Genomic DNA, 18,835 nt, shown 5'->3' on the forward strand with positions numbered 1-18,835 from the left:
CCGTCATGAGTCTGTAATGGATATCCTGACATGGGCTTGGGAATACTTTTGGTAAAGCTTTGTCAGAAAACACCATTCGCCACTGCATCCAAGGATACAAGTAAAGACTTTACTATGCAAATCAGAAGCCATACGTCAACACTGTCCAGAAGAACCGCCGACTTCTCTGGTCTCATCTGAGTGGACAGTATCACTGTGGAATCATGTTTTGTGGTCCGACGAGTCAACATTTCAAATAGTTTTTGGACAAAACAGCCGTCGTGTTCTCCAGGCCAAAGAGGAAAAGGACCATCCAAACTGTTATCAGCGTCAGGTCCAAAAACCAGCGTCTGCCATGGTATGGGGGCGTGTCAGTGCCCATGGCATTGCACATCTGTGAGGACACCATTAGTGCAGATAGATATGTACACATTTGGAGCAACATATGCTGCCATCCAGAGCAGGACAACGCCAAACCACATTCTGCCCGGTTTACAAGCGCATGGTTGCATAAGCAGAGACTGCGGCTACTAGAATGGCCTGCCTGCAGTCCTGACCTGTCTCCGATTGAGAATGTGTGGTGCAAAATAAGGCAACGAAGGCCCCGTACAGTTGCGCAGCTGAAGAAATGCATAATGGATGAATGGGGGCAAATTCCACTTACTAAACTTAACCAAATGGTGTCTTCAGTGCCCAAACACTTAAGTGTTATTAAAAGAAAAGGTGATGTTACACAGGGGTAAACAGTCGACTGTCCCAACTTTTTTGGAATGTGTTGCAGTCATCAGATTTTAAATGAGTGTAAATTTTTAAAAATAAATTAAATTCACAAAGTGAAACATCAAATAATGTGTTAATAATGTGTTTTCAATATAGCACAGGGTGAACTTAATTTTCAAATGACCCTTTGTTTTTTTTTCGCATTTTCCATGCTGTCCCAACTTTTTCGGATTTGGGGTTGTACAATGCAGATCACTTAATTAATTAATTAATTTATTGATTTGTTTTGCTGTCAATTGCAGTACTATGTTGCATAAAAAAGAGAGAATAAAAAAAATTACAGTTTTTACTTAAATAATAATACACTAAACAAAAGGCTAAGACTCAAAAAAATGTAATTATGAATATATTAAAGTTAAGTAATATGAGAAGTGTTTTATTTTTATCATGACTAGTATTTGTCTTAATTTAACAATATGGGGCTTCGGCCAAATTAACTGACTGATAAACCAACATGAACTAGATATAAATGCATGGCGCTTAGGCAGCAGAACTGATTGTATTTTTCATGTTCCAACATGGCCAGGAGATACTAAAGCAACGTCACAAAACAGTACTATTTTTAAGGGTTGTCTGAGCAAGTACTCATCCTAAAGAAAAACTCCATTTTGAAACACATTAAATATACTTCGATTGTAATATTTGTGATGTGTTTAGTGATTCTGCTGCTAATTTGTTGGCATTGCTATTGCATTTTAGTCATACGTGTGAGAAGCTGGTGGTTTTCTGTGTCACAAAACAGCATAAAGGGACACAGTTAGTGCTGTTGCAATGGCATTTAGGTTTTGATGTTTGCTCCTAAAAACAAAAGTGCATGAACATCATATAAGAAATTCAGTGTAGAATTAACTGAGACATCAAATGTTGGAGTCAAGGTTTCAAAATGCAATGCAGATACAGTATATGACACAGTTGTGCTGAGTTACAGCACAGACTCGACAGCTAGTTAGCGATCTATGAGATGATATGCGCAATGCTGTTCATGGTGGCATAAAAATTGATGCCTTGGAAGCTAAGTGTACAGATGAGGAGCTAAGAGATCTGGACAGACCAAATAACTAAAGCTCTGCTGAATCAATCACTTTATTTGAGATGACATGAGGGCTAAATCCAACTGGCACCACTATCAGTGGGTAGTTGAATGGCATTTTGGGAAATTTAAGAACCTGTTAACAAAAATGAAACCAAATTAATATGTTAATGGAAGAATTTTAAACTAAGAAACTCAACTCAAAATAAACCTTGGTTCAGGGTGGGGCTTCCCTTTAGGTTAAAAAAATCTGCAAAATAGACATACCTTTTTCGGCAAATGCAAATAGCACGTAACTGAGTCGTGCTCAAGGCAGCACAATGTGCTTATTTTCTAAATTACTCACACTGAATGGCTCTTAGGGTGTTCATATTCCAAAAGAAGGGCTTGAAGTGAGTTGAGCAAGAAGTATACTTTTGATGCTCTCCTTGTGGATTACAACAAATCAAGAACCAAGGTCTCTATTTGGTTGCTCTGAAATTTCAGAAAGTGACTTGAAACTTACTGAAACATAAAATCTGCCGTAGCGTTACAGAGTGCACACTGTGAAATGTGATGCTCGGGGTTGACCCTGTGTTCTGAATGAGACGACTATTTTAGAACCTTGTAGGAAAAAAAAATGAAAGCATGGCCAAGAGTGGACAGACCATTTATAAAAACCTACCGTGTCTTCTGTGTGTCATTTGCCCAGTGGCAGCTCCATCATCCTCACACACAGAAGCATAAACGCCCCTCATCAGACAGATATATGAGACTACCTGCTCATGCTTTACCTAAAGGCACCCAAGCCTGAGCTGCACATATTGCCAAAAAAGCCCTAAAAACACATCTGGAGAGGAGCTCATTATATGAGGAAAATACCCTGTTGATGTCAAAACATGGACTTAAGATACAGCTCAGCATCATTCTTCTGTTCTTATGATGTCTTGAGTGTATAAGCTGTAATTCTTCTGCTAATTGAGGTAATACAGGTTTGCTATTCTGTTGGCCCAAGCCACAAGACTTATTTACCATGTGATGTTTGCTAGTGGCTATTTGAGTTCATCCACATACTGTGTATAAACTCACTGGTCAGGTAATAGGAAAACTTGTACCCCTGCAAATTCATGCAGTTATACACTCAGCCAATCATGTTCATACAGAACATACAGATAGAGGTCAGGAGCTTCAGTTAATGTTCACATCAAACATCAGAATGGGGGGAAATGTGATCTCAGTGACTTTGATCATGGCATGGTTGCTGGTGCCAGACAGACTGGTTGGAGTATTTGGTTTGGTTTGGATATTTCAGAAAATACTGATCTGGGATTTCACACACAACAGTCTCTAGAAACAGAATGATGTGAAAAACATAAAACATCTAGTGAGCAGCATTTCTACAAGTGAAAACACTTGTTTCTGAGAGAGGTCAGAGGAGAATGGCCGGACTGGTTCAAGCTGAAAAGAAGGCTACAGTAACTCAAATACTTTTTGCAACTATGGTGAGCGGAAAAGCAACTTATGACAGCAGAAGATCAGAGAGCAGAGATCAGGCTTGTTTGTCAAGCACAGTGCATTATCATGCTGAAAGAGGCCACTGCCATTAGGGAATACCGCTGCCATGGAGGGGTAGACTTAATCTGCAATAATGTTTAGGTAGGTGGTACATGTCAAAGTAATATCCACATGAATGCCAGGAAACCCAAGGTTTCCCAGCAGAACATCGCCAAGAACTGTGTTTTCTGACACCTTTCTATCATCTATTAACCTTTTCAGCAATCTGTGCTACAGTAGCTCTTCTGTAGGAGTGGACCAGATGGGCTGGCCTTTGCTTCCCACGTGCATCAATAAGCCTTGGGTGACCTTGAGTTGCGGTTCACCGGTTGTACTTCTTTGGTCTACTTTTGGTAGGTACTAACCTCAGCATACTGGGAACACCCCAGAAGACCTGCCTTGCTCTGACCCAGTTATCTAGCCATCACAATTTGGTACTTGTCAAAGTCACCCAGATCCTTATGCTTGCCCCTTTTTCCTGCTTCCAACACATCAACTGGCTATTCACTTGCTACCTGATATATCCCACCTCTTGACAGGTGCCAATAGTGAAATAATCAGTGTTATTCACTTCACTTGTCCAGGGTTTAAATGTTATGTCTACTCAGTGTAATATTTTTACCATGCTTCGCTCTTAAAATCTCATCATAACTCTCCAACTCACTTTACACTTTATTGTTCAGAAGAACACAAAACCCTCTCTCTACTGTATTTCTTGTTATTATCCCAACATTGCTCTATGAACCAAACAATTCTGACTGATCCACCTGCCCTGGAGGGATACTTGCAAAGCTTCATGCTGTATTGAACACTGCTGAAATTATATCTATGTGAAACTTCACAGCTGATAACCTTGTGTCTGGTTCAAATTGCTCTCTAACATCCTGAGCTCATCAATCCACACTGGCCTGACTGGATTACTCTGTTTGAAAGGTGGTACTGCTAAATGCTAATCAACACTGATACATAGTCTTTCCCTGTACTCACTGAATCTAGACAGAAGAGAGATAGACTTTACAAAACAGTTCAACAGAGTTTAGGGGATCTGTAAAGATTAATGATTAATCAAATTCCATGCTTTCACTATGTACTGCACATATTAATTAGAGGGGGGTAAAAAGCCCTTAAAAGTCACTATTGTCACACAGAGTACTTCAATTTAGCCATTTATTCTGCATTATAAATAGCAATAATCAAGAAATGTCACCGCTGAAAGCTACTGAACACTTTAAAAAGGCACTGCTATTTTTTTTAAAAATGTGGAATGCTCCCTATCATTTATTGCCAGTTCTCTCTGTCAGTTCATCAAAAATGCATTTTGGTTTGAGGTTCACTAGACCTAACAATGATTTATTTGGCATGCTCTATAAACAGATTTCTACATGTGAAGTAACTTGAATTAGTCCCCACTGAAGTTCAACTGGAAACATATCGCTGGCTTTTTTTTCATTAAAGATCCCAAAATCCAGTTTCTCTTCTTCCACTTTCCACAGCAAGATAGAAGATTAGAATTGTTAATAGTTTCTCATAATAATAATAATAATAATAATAATAATAATAATAATAATAAATGTTCTATATTATGCATTTGAAATTTCAGTGCCTAAAATTATAAAAGCTGAAAGAAAACATTCCCAGAGTAATTTGTGTTATGATCTGAGCCATTAACATTTTGAGCTATGGCACCAAGCTGGGCTACGATTCAGTCCGCAAAATGTATCTGCACTGCTAGAAATCAAACACAAAACACAAAAAGGATTCAGCAAACATAACCTGACAAGTGCTGTGGATATCAGCTGGCTTATTTTACTAAACTGGCCCGATCTTTCACCTTCTCCTGCTGCCTGCCGTAAACATGCATCTGTGTAAATCTGTCTTTCACACGCACACACACTGTGGACTGTATAGCTTAATGTAATACATTCACCAGCGGCTGCTGTGGGTTGCTGTCACGCAATTGGGGCAGTGTGTCATATCATTGCAAACCAGCGACTCCATTTCCCAGAGTGCACCACCAACTACAAACATGGCCGAAGACGACTACACTTCCCACACCCACCCACACACGTTCACCTTCCCCGGCGTTCCAATCACACACACCTGTTGCCAATCTCATACTCACTCACTCCACGCTATATAAGAGACTTGTTGAACACTACACTATACACTATAAGAGTTATACACTAACATGTATTTGTGAAGTTTATGCTCAGTTCACCTGTTCTCTGTCTATACCAAGCCTTGATATTGTGTTTGTTTTCCTGGTTTTGACTTTGCTTTCGTGTACTACCTCGTTTCTCTGCCTAGTCTTGTTTAGACTGTTTGCCCGATCGCCTGACCTCTGCCTGTTTAATGTTGTGGATTTTTGCTTTACCCTTTGGACTTGTTGTTTTTGTTTTAAACTACCTAACCTGCATTTGCTTCTATCAGCACCTCCTTTACGTGACACAGTGAAGCAAAGAGGACGGTAGAAGGTAAAGAAATTCAGAAAAATGTTAAAGAAAGCAGGCTTAATGTATTTTGTATGTCATACTAGATTAAGCAAGTTAGTCAGTGTATCATAGTCCTGTGGGAAATACTTTTTTTTTCTTTAATGGATCACTTTAAAATCACTTCATATCAAGTGTGGATGGGACTGCTTGTTTTGTTGTCCTTTATAGCTAAATAAAGTGTAAATAATTTAAATAAAATCCTTGCACTGTGGCACACTGATTTCTCTTGACCAGCGCTGTGCGAAAGACTGCGTTCAGAATCCAGTAGAGTGGCATGTCCTGGCTAATCAAGACATGTTTTCGAATGCTACTGAGTTGGAAGTGGGACAGAAAACCCTCTCAAATGTAGACATAGCATTCTTCACCAATGGAAGGCCAGTCACTGAGCTATAAAGAGTTCTCTGTTAATGGACACAAGCTTCCCTGCTGAGCAGCAGTCATAGTTTCACAAACAGTGCAGCTAAATGTGTTTCTATATGTATATCCTGTCATGTTTTGTTTATATAGCCATGTGTATTTTGTTTTGAATCAAGTCTTGTCTCCACCCCTGTCTTGCCACTGATTTGTCTCCTTCCTGTGTCATGATCATTCTGACCTGTTTTCAGTTCCTCCCTTGATTACTTTGTGTGTTTAAGCCCTGGTGTTTCATTGTCTTTACGTTACGTTTTGCCATGCTTTACACTCATTTAGTCCAAGCCTAGTTTCACATGTTTCCTTTTCCCTGGTTTGTGTATTTCTAGTTGGATTTCTTCATTTTGCTCTGTGCCTGTGTTTACATTAATGAGTATGGATATTCCCTGCGTGATGCTGCCTGCCTATTCTTTGACCTATGCTCTGGATTATGACACTTTATGGCACTTTCTGTGTGAAGTGTCTAGCAGTGGAGCATGCCAGGGCAGCCCTTCGAGAGGTCACTGTGCGCAGAGTGAATGCCTTACAAGCCCAGCTCGTGGCTCACTCTCTACTCGGCCGAAGGCAGTTGAGTTTCAGAGCCTCAGGTCCTGGGGATCTTGTATGGATCTGGAGGAGGAGCCTCTTGCTCTATCTTCCAGGTCTGGCTCTCCGCCAGATTTTGGAGCTCGCGTCGGAGCGACTCCTTCTGCTATGGAACACCCTCTCCCCTGACTCCGAGGAGCCAGAAAAACAGAGAGCAGCTCTCAAGCATATAAAGAGCTGCTTGAAGTGATTACTATGGCAGTTGAAAAACTAAATCTAGACTGGCCAGGGGAAGAGGGAGTGGCTCATAGCAGGCTTTTTTCCAGAAGTGCATGAAGAAATGTCACGCTTCTGTGGAAAACCATACACTAGCCATATTTATGACCCTGCAACGTCTGATTATTCAGACATCGTGGGGAATGAAGGCACGGCAATTTAACTATGCCAGAGGTGGAGGAGGAGCTTGCAAGCTACCTCTCTCTCCATCAATGGCAGGAAGTTTAGGGGGGCCAGCTTTGCCATCCAAGACATGTAAGGCCGCATCAGTGTTGGTGGGCAAGGCCTATGCGGCAGCGGGTCTCACTTGTTATCTACCAAGCAGACCTGCTGAGTGAACTTGACATATGGCTGCGTTCAGCCAGTTCCTTCCCCATCAAGTTGAGTTCACCAGTGCTAGTGAGATGGAGGCACAGAAGGCAAGTGTGGGGGACCAGGTGGCCACAGTCACAGTCTGCTAATAAGCCTGATCTGAGAATGATCATAAAGGCCAAGCAAACAAAGAAGGATTGGTCCTGAGGGGCCACGGAGAGACATATCAGGGGACATGAGGTTGTTAGGGCAGTTAGCCCCCAGTACTACTGTAGGGCCTCCCCTAGCCATGGCTATTCTAAATTTTCAGAATTCCCTGGTGAGTGAGCTGTCACAGGGCAACAAAACCTGATGATTTCCCTCCAACAGAACCTGGAAGAGTCAACGTCACTAAAAGACCATTTGGCAGAATACATACTATTGCCAAATAGTTTCAGGACTGGTTTGTGATGATATTTCCACATAGAAATATCGCCCCATTACAGGAAGTTCCTGAGGTTCGCATTTGGAGGCAATGTGTACCAATATTGTGTTCTTCCCTTCAGGATTGCTTTATCATGGGCTGGGGTGCGGTCTTAGATAGCTGTCCTGCTTATGGTCTCTGGAGTGGCCTATAAATTGCCTAGAGATACGGGTATTTCTAGCACTGAAATTCTTTCTTCCTCAATTGAGAGGTCACCAGGTGTTAGTTGTGACAGACAACTCAGCGGTAGTCTCATATATCAACCACCAGGGAAGGTTAAGTTCATGCCCCCTGTTCAGGCAAGCACAACTAATTCTTCTCTGGCTGGAGGGGAAAGTTTTTGTCAGTGAGTGCAATGTATATTCTGGACAACTGGAATGTGGGGGCAGACATCCTGTCAAGGCAGGGGATGAGGCCGGGGTTTGAGGCGCCATCCTCAAGTGGTGGAGGTTTGGCCAAGCAGAAGTGGACATGTTCGCCTCCGAGGAGACAGCACACTGCCTGCTGTGCTTCGCCTTCACTCCTCCCGCACCACTGGGGCTGGAGGCCATGGTGCACACATGGCCGAGGTCACGTTTGCATGCTTTTCCCCCGATTGCTCTGCTCCCACAAGTTCTGGTGAGAGTTCGCCAAGACCGTCTATGACTACTGCTAGTAGCACCTTATTGGCCAGCTCGAATATGGTTCTCAGAGAGAATATCCCTGCTAGACAGCACTCCATGGTAGATCACCATCCGCAGGGATCTACTGTATCAAGACTGAGGGCTGATTTCTCAACCTTGGCCGGAACTATAGAAACTGTGTGTCTGGCCCCTGAAGAACACCAGCTCATAGATTCTGGTCTCGCAAGTGAGGTTCTCAAGACCATGTTAACTGCTAGCGTACCATCCACAAGGAAATTGTATACGCACAAGTGATGACTTTTTCTCGTGGTGTGAGGAAAGTCAGCTAAACCCAGTGAACTGAGCAATAGCTACAGTCCTGGAGTTCTTACGAGGCTGTTTCTCTGCAGGGTTGGCTCCTTCTACAGTCAGGGTCTACGTGGCCACCATTTCGGCCAGCCATGCCCCTACTGATGGAGCCTCTGTGGGGCAACATCATCTAACATCGAGGTTTATGCATGGTGTCAAGTGGCTGAGTCCCACCTGCAGACTATGCCTAACTTCCTGGGACCTTTCTGTGGTGCTGGAAGGTCTGTCTTGTGCCCCATATGAGCCCTTAGAGTTAGCCTTAGAGAAGCTTCTGACTCTAAAGGTAGCTCTTCTGTTGGCTCTGACATCTCTCAAGCGAATAGGAGATCTACAAGCTTTCTCTGTTGCCACTTCCTGCCATGACTTTGCCCCTGGATTAGCCAAGGCCTTCCTATATCCTAGGCTGGATTATATTCCTAAAGTACCTACCCACTGCTACCCAGCCGATAGTGTTGCAGGCCTTCTGCCCTCTGTTCCTCATAGGTATGCTCTGGCCATAGTTGTAAGTCGGAGCAGCTGCCGGTCTGCTTTGGTGGTGACAAAGCAATCTCTAATTGGATAGTGGAAGCAATCTCTATCTCTTATGAGGCATGCAGTCTCGCTACACCTATGGGTATAAGGGCTCATTCCATTACGGGGGTTGTCTCCTCAAAGGGTTTGTACAAAGGTGTGCTGTACAGGATTTGTGTGATGCAGCAGGGTGGTCTACGCTGCACACATTTGATATTACAGCCTGGATATACATTCCACCCCAGTCTTGAGTGTCTTGCAGTGACCCTCGGGCTCAGATCTTTTGAACAGGCCATGCCCTCAGTATGACGGAGTGGGTATCTTTGTTCCCACAGCATGAAGCTCATGCAACATTGAGTTTTCTTTGAAAGAGAATGTCCCTGAGAAGGGAACTAGAAGTTGCATAGCTTTGTCATACTGGGGCATGCCTGTGAATCGCATCTTTGCTTCATATAATAGAGGCTGACGGTTCACAGGTGCCGTTTTTATATGACACAACGTGCTTCATTGCTACGTCACCTGATCACAGCAGGCCTATAAATAGGTATGGTGTTACACAAGCTTCGGATCCCAGTCACATGCGAGGAGCATGTGTTGTGTCACTTCCCACAGCATGTAGCTCACGCAACGTCTCGTCTCTTCTCAGCGAACAGGGTTACATATGTAACCCAGACGATTTCAAGCATTCGCGTGGAAGCTGGAAATGTAATTTGTAGCTTAATGCATGACCATTAACTGAAGTGCAGTGTGACATTTTCTTCTCTGTTGTCTATACCACAGAGCTGTTAACGTCTTAAATCTGATTGATCAGAAGCTCCCAGTTTCATTCATGCATTCACTCTAATGTTATAATTTCTATAGTACCAACTTTACGGGTTTTTTTTGGTTTCTCTGTCAATGTCAAGATGTGTTTTTTTGTCTTATTAACTTCAATAGAGAGAGAGAAAAAATAAGAAATTGGTGAAGGAACGATTGTTTATAGCTGTAGGTATACACAGGAACTAACTTGCATTATTTCATAACATTAAATGTAACTACAAACCGTTACTAAATGAACCATTTTTACTCTTTTGCAAGTTGCTGACGTATAAGACGAATAAAACAATTTTGGAAATACCAACCTGTCACTGATTCTTTTACTATAACAGCACACCCTGTCCTGCTTTATTCCTTACTTAAGTTGTCTAATAAAACAGCATATAATGCTACCCCTGAGATACATTTGTGCTCATAAATTTACATACCCCCTTGCAGAAGCTGCAAAATGTTATTTAAAAAAAAAAAAAAGGAGATATAATAAAAATTGCATTTTGTTGTTTATTTAGTCCTGCCCTGAATAAGCTATTTCACATAACCTATCTTTACATATAGTCCACAAGACTAAATTAATTTACACAAATTAACCAGTTCAAAATTTACATACGCTTGATTTTTAATACTGTGTGGTGTTACCTGGTTGATCAACAACTGTTATGTTTTGTGAAAGTTGTTTGAGTCCCTGGTTTATCCTGAGCAGTTAAACTGCCCACTGTTCTTCAGAAAAATCCTCCAGGTCCTGCACGTTCTTTGGTTTTCCAGCATCTTCTGCATATTTGACCCCTTTCCAACAGCGGCTATATGGTGTCAGATTCCTCTATCTAACTGAGGACAACTGAGGGACTTGTACACAACTATTACAAAAGGTGCAAACATTCACTGATGCTCAAGAAGGCAACACGATGCATTAAGAGCCAGGGGGTGTAAACTTTTGACCAGGATGATTGGTGTAAACTATTATTATTATTATTATTATCTTCTGGGAAACATGTAAATATGTATGTAGATTCTGAAGGACAGTACTACATAAAACAACAGATCTTTAAGCACAATAATATTAATATAATACAATATAATACACCAGGGGTGAGGAACTCATTTGGGGTAGGGGTCCATATTGTCTAAAATATCCCCTTAAGTGGGCCGAGAACAATCCGATCAGTTAAAATTGAACTTGACACGTATTTATCACCTAAAATGGAATTCTGAGGTTAATGTTCACGCAACGGCCATAATAGGCAGGATTAGGCTAACACACACACCTATCATTTCACCACATCATACTGAAATTGTAATTCAAAAGTACTTCAATTTTAATAAAATTTTCATTTCAAGGAAAAGAGGAAGACAACAGTGTTGCCTTTTAAGTAGTGCAATCAACTCATTTACCTTGTCTGTCCATGCCTGGCCAACATACTGGATGTACTTCTTTGCATGATTTGTATGGTAATGCTGTCGAATATTAAATTATTTGAGGACCGCCACTTGCTGGGAGCAAATTAAACAAATTGGTTTTTTATTTATTTCCCAGAAGAAATATTCTGTTGTCCATTTTTCTTGGAATATATGGCATTCAGAATCCACCTTCAGTTTCTTAGGAAGAAACAATTTTCACATACCCACGTTTTCACGTTACGTTGGAAATACCCAAAGATTACAAGTAACCATAGGCAACAGTAGGCTCATATAGCCTAAGGATGCCAACAAGAGGATGTCTAGTGGATATAACTATATCTGTGTGTGGATAATTTTTTACATTTCCATTACATTACTGCAATACATTTCCATTACTTGGCATACGGGCCACATGGAATCATCATTGGTCCCCTGGTTTACACCAATCATCCCGTTCAAAAGAACAATTTTTCTGAAGAACAGTGGGAAGTTTAACTGCTCATGACAAACAAGGAGCTCATGAACAATTATTATAAAACATAAAAACAGTCCTTGATCATCTAGGTAACAACACAGTATTAAGAATCAAGCGTATGTAAACTTTTGAACTGGTTAATTTGTGTAAATTTATATTATTATACTCTTGTGGAGCTTATTCAGGGCAGTACTAAATAAAAAGCTAAATGCAATTTTTATGATCCTTTTTTATTTTTTAATTATTAACATTTTGCAGATTCTGTAAGGGGTGTGTAAATTTATGAGCACAACTGTACCAGTGATCCTGACCCCGTTTGCTCGCCGGACCTGCCTGATCCATCCTGATGCCCTACTACGTGGTGGCTTGGCGGTTAAGGCTCTGGGTTACTGATCGGAAGGTCTGGGGTTCAAGCCCCAGCACTGCCAAGCTGCCACTGTTGGGCCCTTGAGCAAGGCCCTTAACCCTCTCTACTCCAGTGGTGCTGTATGATGGCTGATGCTGCACTCTGACCCCAACTTCCTAACATGCTGGGGTATGCAAAGAAAAGAATTTCACTGTATGTATATGTGACCAATAAAGACTCATTATCATTACTTCAGTTTGGAGTTCTCATCACCTGAAAATCCCTCACTGCTGCTAAGGATGGCCCCACATGGACAGCCTAAAGATCACTATGTGATTATTGCTATTGGTACCACATAGAAACAATAAAGATGGCTGTGGATGTTCTTCCTTAGATAGCCTTAGGACTGCAATTGCAGTTTTGCACTCAAGTCTCCATCGTTGAACAGTTAATAACTCCAGTTCAATACAATAGACTTTAAGTTAGTTTAAGTTAAAACTATAATGAATTCAGAAATGACCCTGATGCTCATGCTCATTTCTCATATGCTCATAAGTTCCTGCACTTTTTGACTACATAATATACAGGTATAAAATGGCAATTATTTATATTCACACTATCTGGTGTCACCCAGATGAGGATGGGTTCCCTTTTGAGTCTTGTTCCTTTAAAATGTAAAATTTATATCAGGAATTTATATATTTCTGTAAAGCCATATGTCCATTGTTGTAAAATTGCTAAAAGCGCTATACAAATAAAATTGAATTGAATTAAACAGTGATGTCCTCAATCAGTTTCTGCTTTAACTATTGACTAGTTAACTAATTTTCTAAATCTCTCTCTTTCTCATACACACACACACACACACACACACACACACACACACACAAAATGTTTACTACAGGAAGCACACAGAGACAGAACAAGGCAAACAGGTGAGATGGAAGTAGAACCCTGAAGCCAAGATGGTTTACAGTACCTTGGGCAGCATCAGGGTGGATGATGGTAGTAGTGGGTGGGGGGGTTGTGACGGGAACGTCTAAATGGGAAACAAAATGAACACACACACACACACACACACACACACACACACACACAAGACAGACAGTGAAAAAAAGGGAAAAGGCATTCTGAAAGCACTGGAGGGTAGTGCAATACCAGAGAAATCGGACAATTCTCTCAAACTATTATTTCTTTAAGAAAAAAAAAACATGGTTAATTATATACATTATTATATATTAATGTTACAAGTGCCTGATTCATGCCTTCTACTGTATTAAGTTATTTATTCAACTTGAAGGCCCACAAAAGTCTCCTTTTACAGTATGCAGGTAAATCTTAACTGGTTCTGTTGCATATTTTCTAAAAAGAGCATGCAATCAACCAAGCATGCATTTGATCTTGGTGTGATATACTGTATTACAATAATGTCTCACTAAATGTACAAGGTAACACACAAACCCGCAAAACATAATGTACTGATGGCTTCCAGACAAGTTGAGTCTTTGTGCTGTTGATGTACAAGCCTGTCTGGAATGTGCACATCAACTCACCGTTTTTTTCTTCCCCCACCAACACACAGACCCCTTGCTGAGAAAAAGTCGCAGTGGGCAAAATTGGCTGGCTGTCTCTAGCACTTTATTGTCTGTGCTCCATCAAAAGATCTCAGTAGGGATCTGAACATTTCCTTTCTAATGACAAAACTTCAAGAGCAGCGTAGTGTCTGTAGATGCAGGAGCCTTAAGCCAGGCCTCGGCAGAAACATTGTGAAGAATTCAGTGTGTATGTTGATACAATGGCAGACAGGGGTATTGGAAATGTCAGCGCCTCCTTGTAGAAATTGTGCATGCAGTAGAGATGGCCACCGCCAAAGGTCTGAATGGGATGTGGCATGCATAATAGTCAAGCAAACAAAAATTTTCCACAGGCAATTTGCAGGCCGGCTGACTCGTGGTTCAAAATTATGAGCGCTGAAATATGAATGCAATTTTGGAGTGCAATATTGTCCGTGGGCCGAGAAGACGAGAACAGGGAATTCAAATCATACGGGCATCACAAGCGGGATTCTAACAACTTGTGACTTGCTTCCTATTCTTACCTATGATTTGTCTTTTCTCTGTTTCTCTTCTGAGGGCAGTAACAGAAGATATTGGCTTGATGTCAATTGATGTACACATAACAGAAGGAGGGGGATTCCATGTTCACAGTCATTTCATAGTCGATTAATTCTACGATTATTTTAGAAAATCGTGATTAACCATTAGCTCATGTTTCCACAAATGCATGTAATCGGTAAACATGGTGTTCATTCTCAATTAGTTTAGCAAAATTATCTAATTGCTGCAGCAATATATTTGAATTGTTATAAGGCAAAAGCTTTGTGCAACTATTTGTGATAAACATAGTGCAGTTGTAACTGCACAGTCTTATGTGTTGCAATACATATTTATGGATAATGCTGCATTTTCTTTGCAATTTTTTCTTTACACAGTAAAAACTTATAATGATAATGGTTACACTACAGCCATGCTTATAAAAGTAGCACACATTAAATGGGAAAAAAAAAAAATTAAATCGTTAATTATACCACTGTTAAATTCTCAAAAAGTGTTGATTTGAGTTTTCTATAATAGCAGCTCTGACAATATTGCAGCATGCAAAGCAAAATACATGTTTATATTAATGCGCTTGTTCTAATACGTTATCGTTTCTATAGTAAAAGTTAATTCAGGGACTTTGAAACTTATGAAGCATCCATCCATCCATTTTCTGTACACTTATCTTACACACAGGGTCGCAGGAGCCTGGAGCCCATCCCGAGGGACTCGGGGTACACCCTGGAAGGGGTGACAACCCAACACAGGGCACAATCGCACACACGTTCACACACCACGGACAATTTAGAGACGCCAATCAGCCTACAACGCATGTCTTTGGACTTGTCGGTCTTGCTCTATTGCCAGTTAATTTTATAAATTTTAGCCTTTATTTCTTGAAGAAGTATTTGCCCCATCCTGATTTCTTCTGTTTTTGCATATATCTTATACTAAATGGTTTCAGAAATTAAAACAAAATCTAAGATCAAATAAAGGCAACCTGAGTAAACACAAAATACCGTTTTTAAATGATAATGTTATTTATTGAAGCAAAAAAATTATCCAATACCAAATGGACCTGTGTGAAAATGTATCTGCCCTCATAGTTACTAATTCCCCAAATCTATGAAACTGCATTCATAATGGGGTTCAGTTGGATTAGACGCAACCACGCCTGATTACTGTAAACCCTGTTCAATCAAATAAGTAGAAGTATTTCAAAAGCACAAAGTTGGTTAAAAGGTCTTACCCAATAACACACTATGCCAAAATTTTAAGAAATTCCAGAAATTATGAGGAAGAAAGTGACAGAAATACATCAGTCTGGGAAGGGTTACAAAGCTATTTCAAAGGCTCTGGGACTCCAAAGGTAGTCCACAATAGTGAACCTTCCAAAATTCCTCCAAGACCACTGCAACTACTCATCCAGGAAGTCACAAGGACAACATCGAAGGACCTACAGGCCTCTCTTGCATCAATAAAGGTCAATGACTCCACTATCAGAAAGGCACTTGGCAAAAATGGCACCATGGAAGAGTGGAGAGGTGAAAACCACTGCTAACCCAGAAGAACATTAAGGCTCAGCTGAATTTTGCCAAAACACACCTTGAGGATCCTCAAACCTTTTGGGAGAATGTTCTGTGGACTGATGAGTCGAAAGTGGATCTGTTTGGAAGACAGGGATCCCGTTACATCTGGCATAACCAAACACCAAATTCCACAAAAAGAACATCATAACTACAGTCAAGCATGGTGGTGGAAGTGAGATGGTGTGGGGATGCTTTGCTCAACTGGATTATTCAGCAAGACAATTATCCAAAGCATAGGAGTAAAAAAAAAGTCAAATTAAAGTTTTGGAGTGGCAAAGTCAAAGTCCTGACTTGAACGAACTGAGATGCTGTTTCAGGACCTTAAAGGGGCAATTCATGCTCGAAAAACCTCCAGTGTGGCTGAACTAAAGCAGTTCCACCCCAGTTCCATGAAAGACCGATATTCAGTTTTCGGAAGTGTTTTGTTGCAGTTATTCAATTCAATTCAATTCAATTTTATTTGTATAGCGCTTTTTACAATAGACATTGTCTCAAAGCAGCTTTACAGAAATATCAACATGGTATACAGATATTAAAGGTGCGAATTTATCCCAACTGAGCAAGCCACTGAGTGGCGACGGTGGCAAGGAAAAACTCCCTAAGATGTTTTAAGAGGAAGAAACCTTGAGAGGAACCCGACTCAGAAGGGAACCCATCCTCATCTGGGTAACAACAGATAGTGTGAAAAAGTTCATTATGGATTTATATGAAGTCTGTATGGCCTTAGGAGCAGCCGTAGTCCCAGCAGTCTGGAATTAGAGAAGATTTGAGCTCCATCCAGAGGCAGAAAGGATCTGGATCTCTAGTATCTCCATAAATTCATGTGGGGCTCGGCGAAAGGAGAGAGGGAGAAAAAAGATTATTAATGATAATGATAAGATAATTAAGTTATTGATGCTAAAGGTGGCACAACCAGATTTTAAGTTTAAGGGGGCAATTGGTTCACGTTTTTTTTTTTTTTTTGCTTCAATAAATTTTTTCTTAAATAAAAACTGTGTTGTGTGTTTATTCAGGTTGCCTTTGTTTTATGTTGTATTTCATTTCAAGATCTAAAACTATTTAGTATGAGATATAGACAAAAACAGAAGAAATCAGAATGGGGCAATTATGTTTTCAGAGCACTGTAGCATAATTATCTTATTTATAGAATAATAAATGCAAAACTTGATATTTTATATATATATTTATAATATATTTCCTAATTTCATCTCCTAAATTTTTTACCGACCAAAGAGACCACAGTCCCGCCTACTTTATATAGTTTATACTGGCTTACAAGAATGAGGCTCATGAAATCACGTTTCAAAGACCTTTCCTCAACAGTGAACTGGTTTTTCACATATCACTATCACTATAGTAAGAGGTCAACATTTTAAATGCTACGATTGTTGTAAAACCATGGATGTTGGCACCTCTGAGCTAGAAGTAATGGCTACTGAAACATCTACTAATTTTCCTAAATCTGTGGTTCTGACAGTGGGTTCTCCTAAGAGAAGGCAGACAGATTTGGAACTCCTTACACCTGTCTGTGGGTTCAGACTTACATTTCTAACTCTTCTTAAGTATAAAAAAAGTAGGTACTGATATAAATGATAAGTTTGGGACTTTACTGTCTTAATCCTGGACCCAAATTATAATTCTTATTTTTCCTTAAACATAACTATCGTACTTCTTGTTTGTAAAATGTTATAATAATAATATTGACATTAAGACATGAAAACTCCTCCGGTTTTTCAACTTTCCTAATCACAGTCCACTGACTGATATATCAGTGCAGGTCAAATACCACAATTTCCCACAGATTAAAAAGTAAACATGCAATTAGCAGGAGTAGATTGATAAGCTCTATCAACAAATGAAATACATTGCCCGAATGACACCTGCTAGTCTTGTTGCACTACAAAAATGGCAAAAAATGCACAGGCAAAAAAGATAAGCAGGACACTCTAATTAGGCAAAAAAATTCTCCTGTGAGCAACAAGTATTTAGTTTGATATTCATCTCGATTTCAATGAACTTTCTTCCAAGATGCGAAGCTTCAAACACTATTACATCAGATATTTTAGCAGTAATTTGCCTATAACCTTGCCTTATCTTGAAGGGATCTGCTATAACTTGAATTTCATTCATTCATCTTTAGTAACGGCTCTATCCTGGTCCTGAGCCTATCCCGAGAACACTAGGCACAAGGCAGGAATACACTCTAAATGGTATGGGCAATATAGAGTCACCAATCCTAGATTCACCTAGCAGTATGCTATTTGTCCTATAAGATTCCCAGTTTAGGACAATCCAATCTCTCTTTTCTAGTGGCTATCTTCAGGGTCGAATTGGAGAGCAGTCTAGGCGATTGAATGTTTGTCACTATGCATAACATGACTGAAACACCGCAGTCACGCTTCATGCAACTTGTCGGCAATGGGCACCAATCTCATCTTCGTTCATGACTCGACTGAGCCGAGAAATTCCGAATGACCATCGCAACATCTTCATTTCCATGACATGGAGCGCCTGCTCCTGCTTCATCATCGTCAGCCAGCATTCTGCTCCATACAGCGCCTCAGGGCGAATGACCGTTTTGTAAACGTTTGCCTTGAAATGGATTGGAATGTTCAGGTCACTCCAGTGTACCTGACGCTACTTCATCCATGCTGCACTGAAATGAGCTTGGGCATCCGGAAAGGTATCGCCCCCTGAGGTGACAAGGCACCTGGGGGAATTTAAATTGGATGGTCTTATTCAGTTCCTGGTCGTCAATGTGTATGATGCCATTGGTTTGCATGCTGCTTTAGGATAATCCAATAAAATATCTCAAAAAGCAGTTTGTTTCTAAAAC

The 18,835-nt window shown here is 40.5% G+C and overlaps 1 protein-coding gene across 1 annotated transcript in view; it reads right to left on the reverse strand.

The window, feature by feature from the left end:
- Positions 1-18,835, reverse strand: part of cadm1b (cell adhesion molecule 1b) — a 207,219-nt gene that overhangs the window by 26,768 nt on the left and 161,616 nt on the right. The window contains exon 9 of the mRNA XM_053646293.1: positions 13,294-13,353. Within this exon, the coding sequence (XP_053502268.1) occupies positions 13,294-13,353 (60 nt within the window). The remainder of the gene's footprint in view (positions 1-13,293; positions 13,354-18,835) is intronic.

Source organism: Ictalurus furcatus, chromosome 17 (assembly GCF_023375685.1).
Source record: "Ictalurus furcatus strain D&B chromosome 17, Billie_1.0, whole genome shotgun sequence".
Classification (NCBI taxonomy): Eukaryota; Metazoa; Chordata; class Actinopteri; order Siluriformes; family Ictaluridae; genus Ictalurus; species Ictalurus furcatus.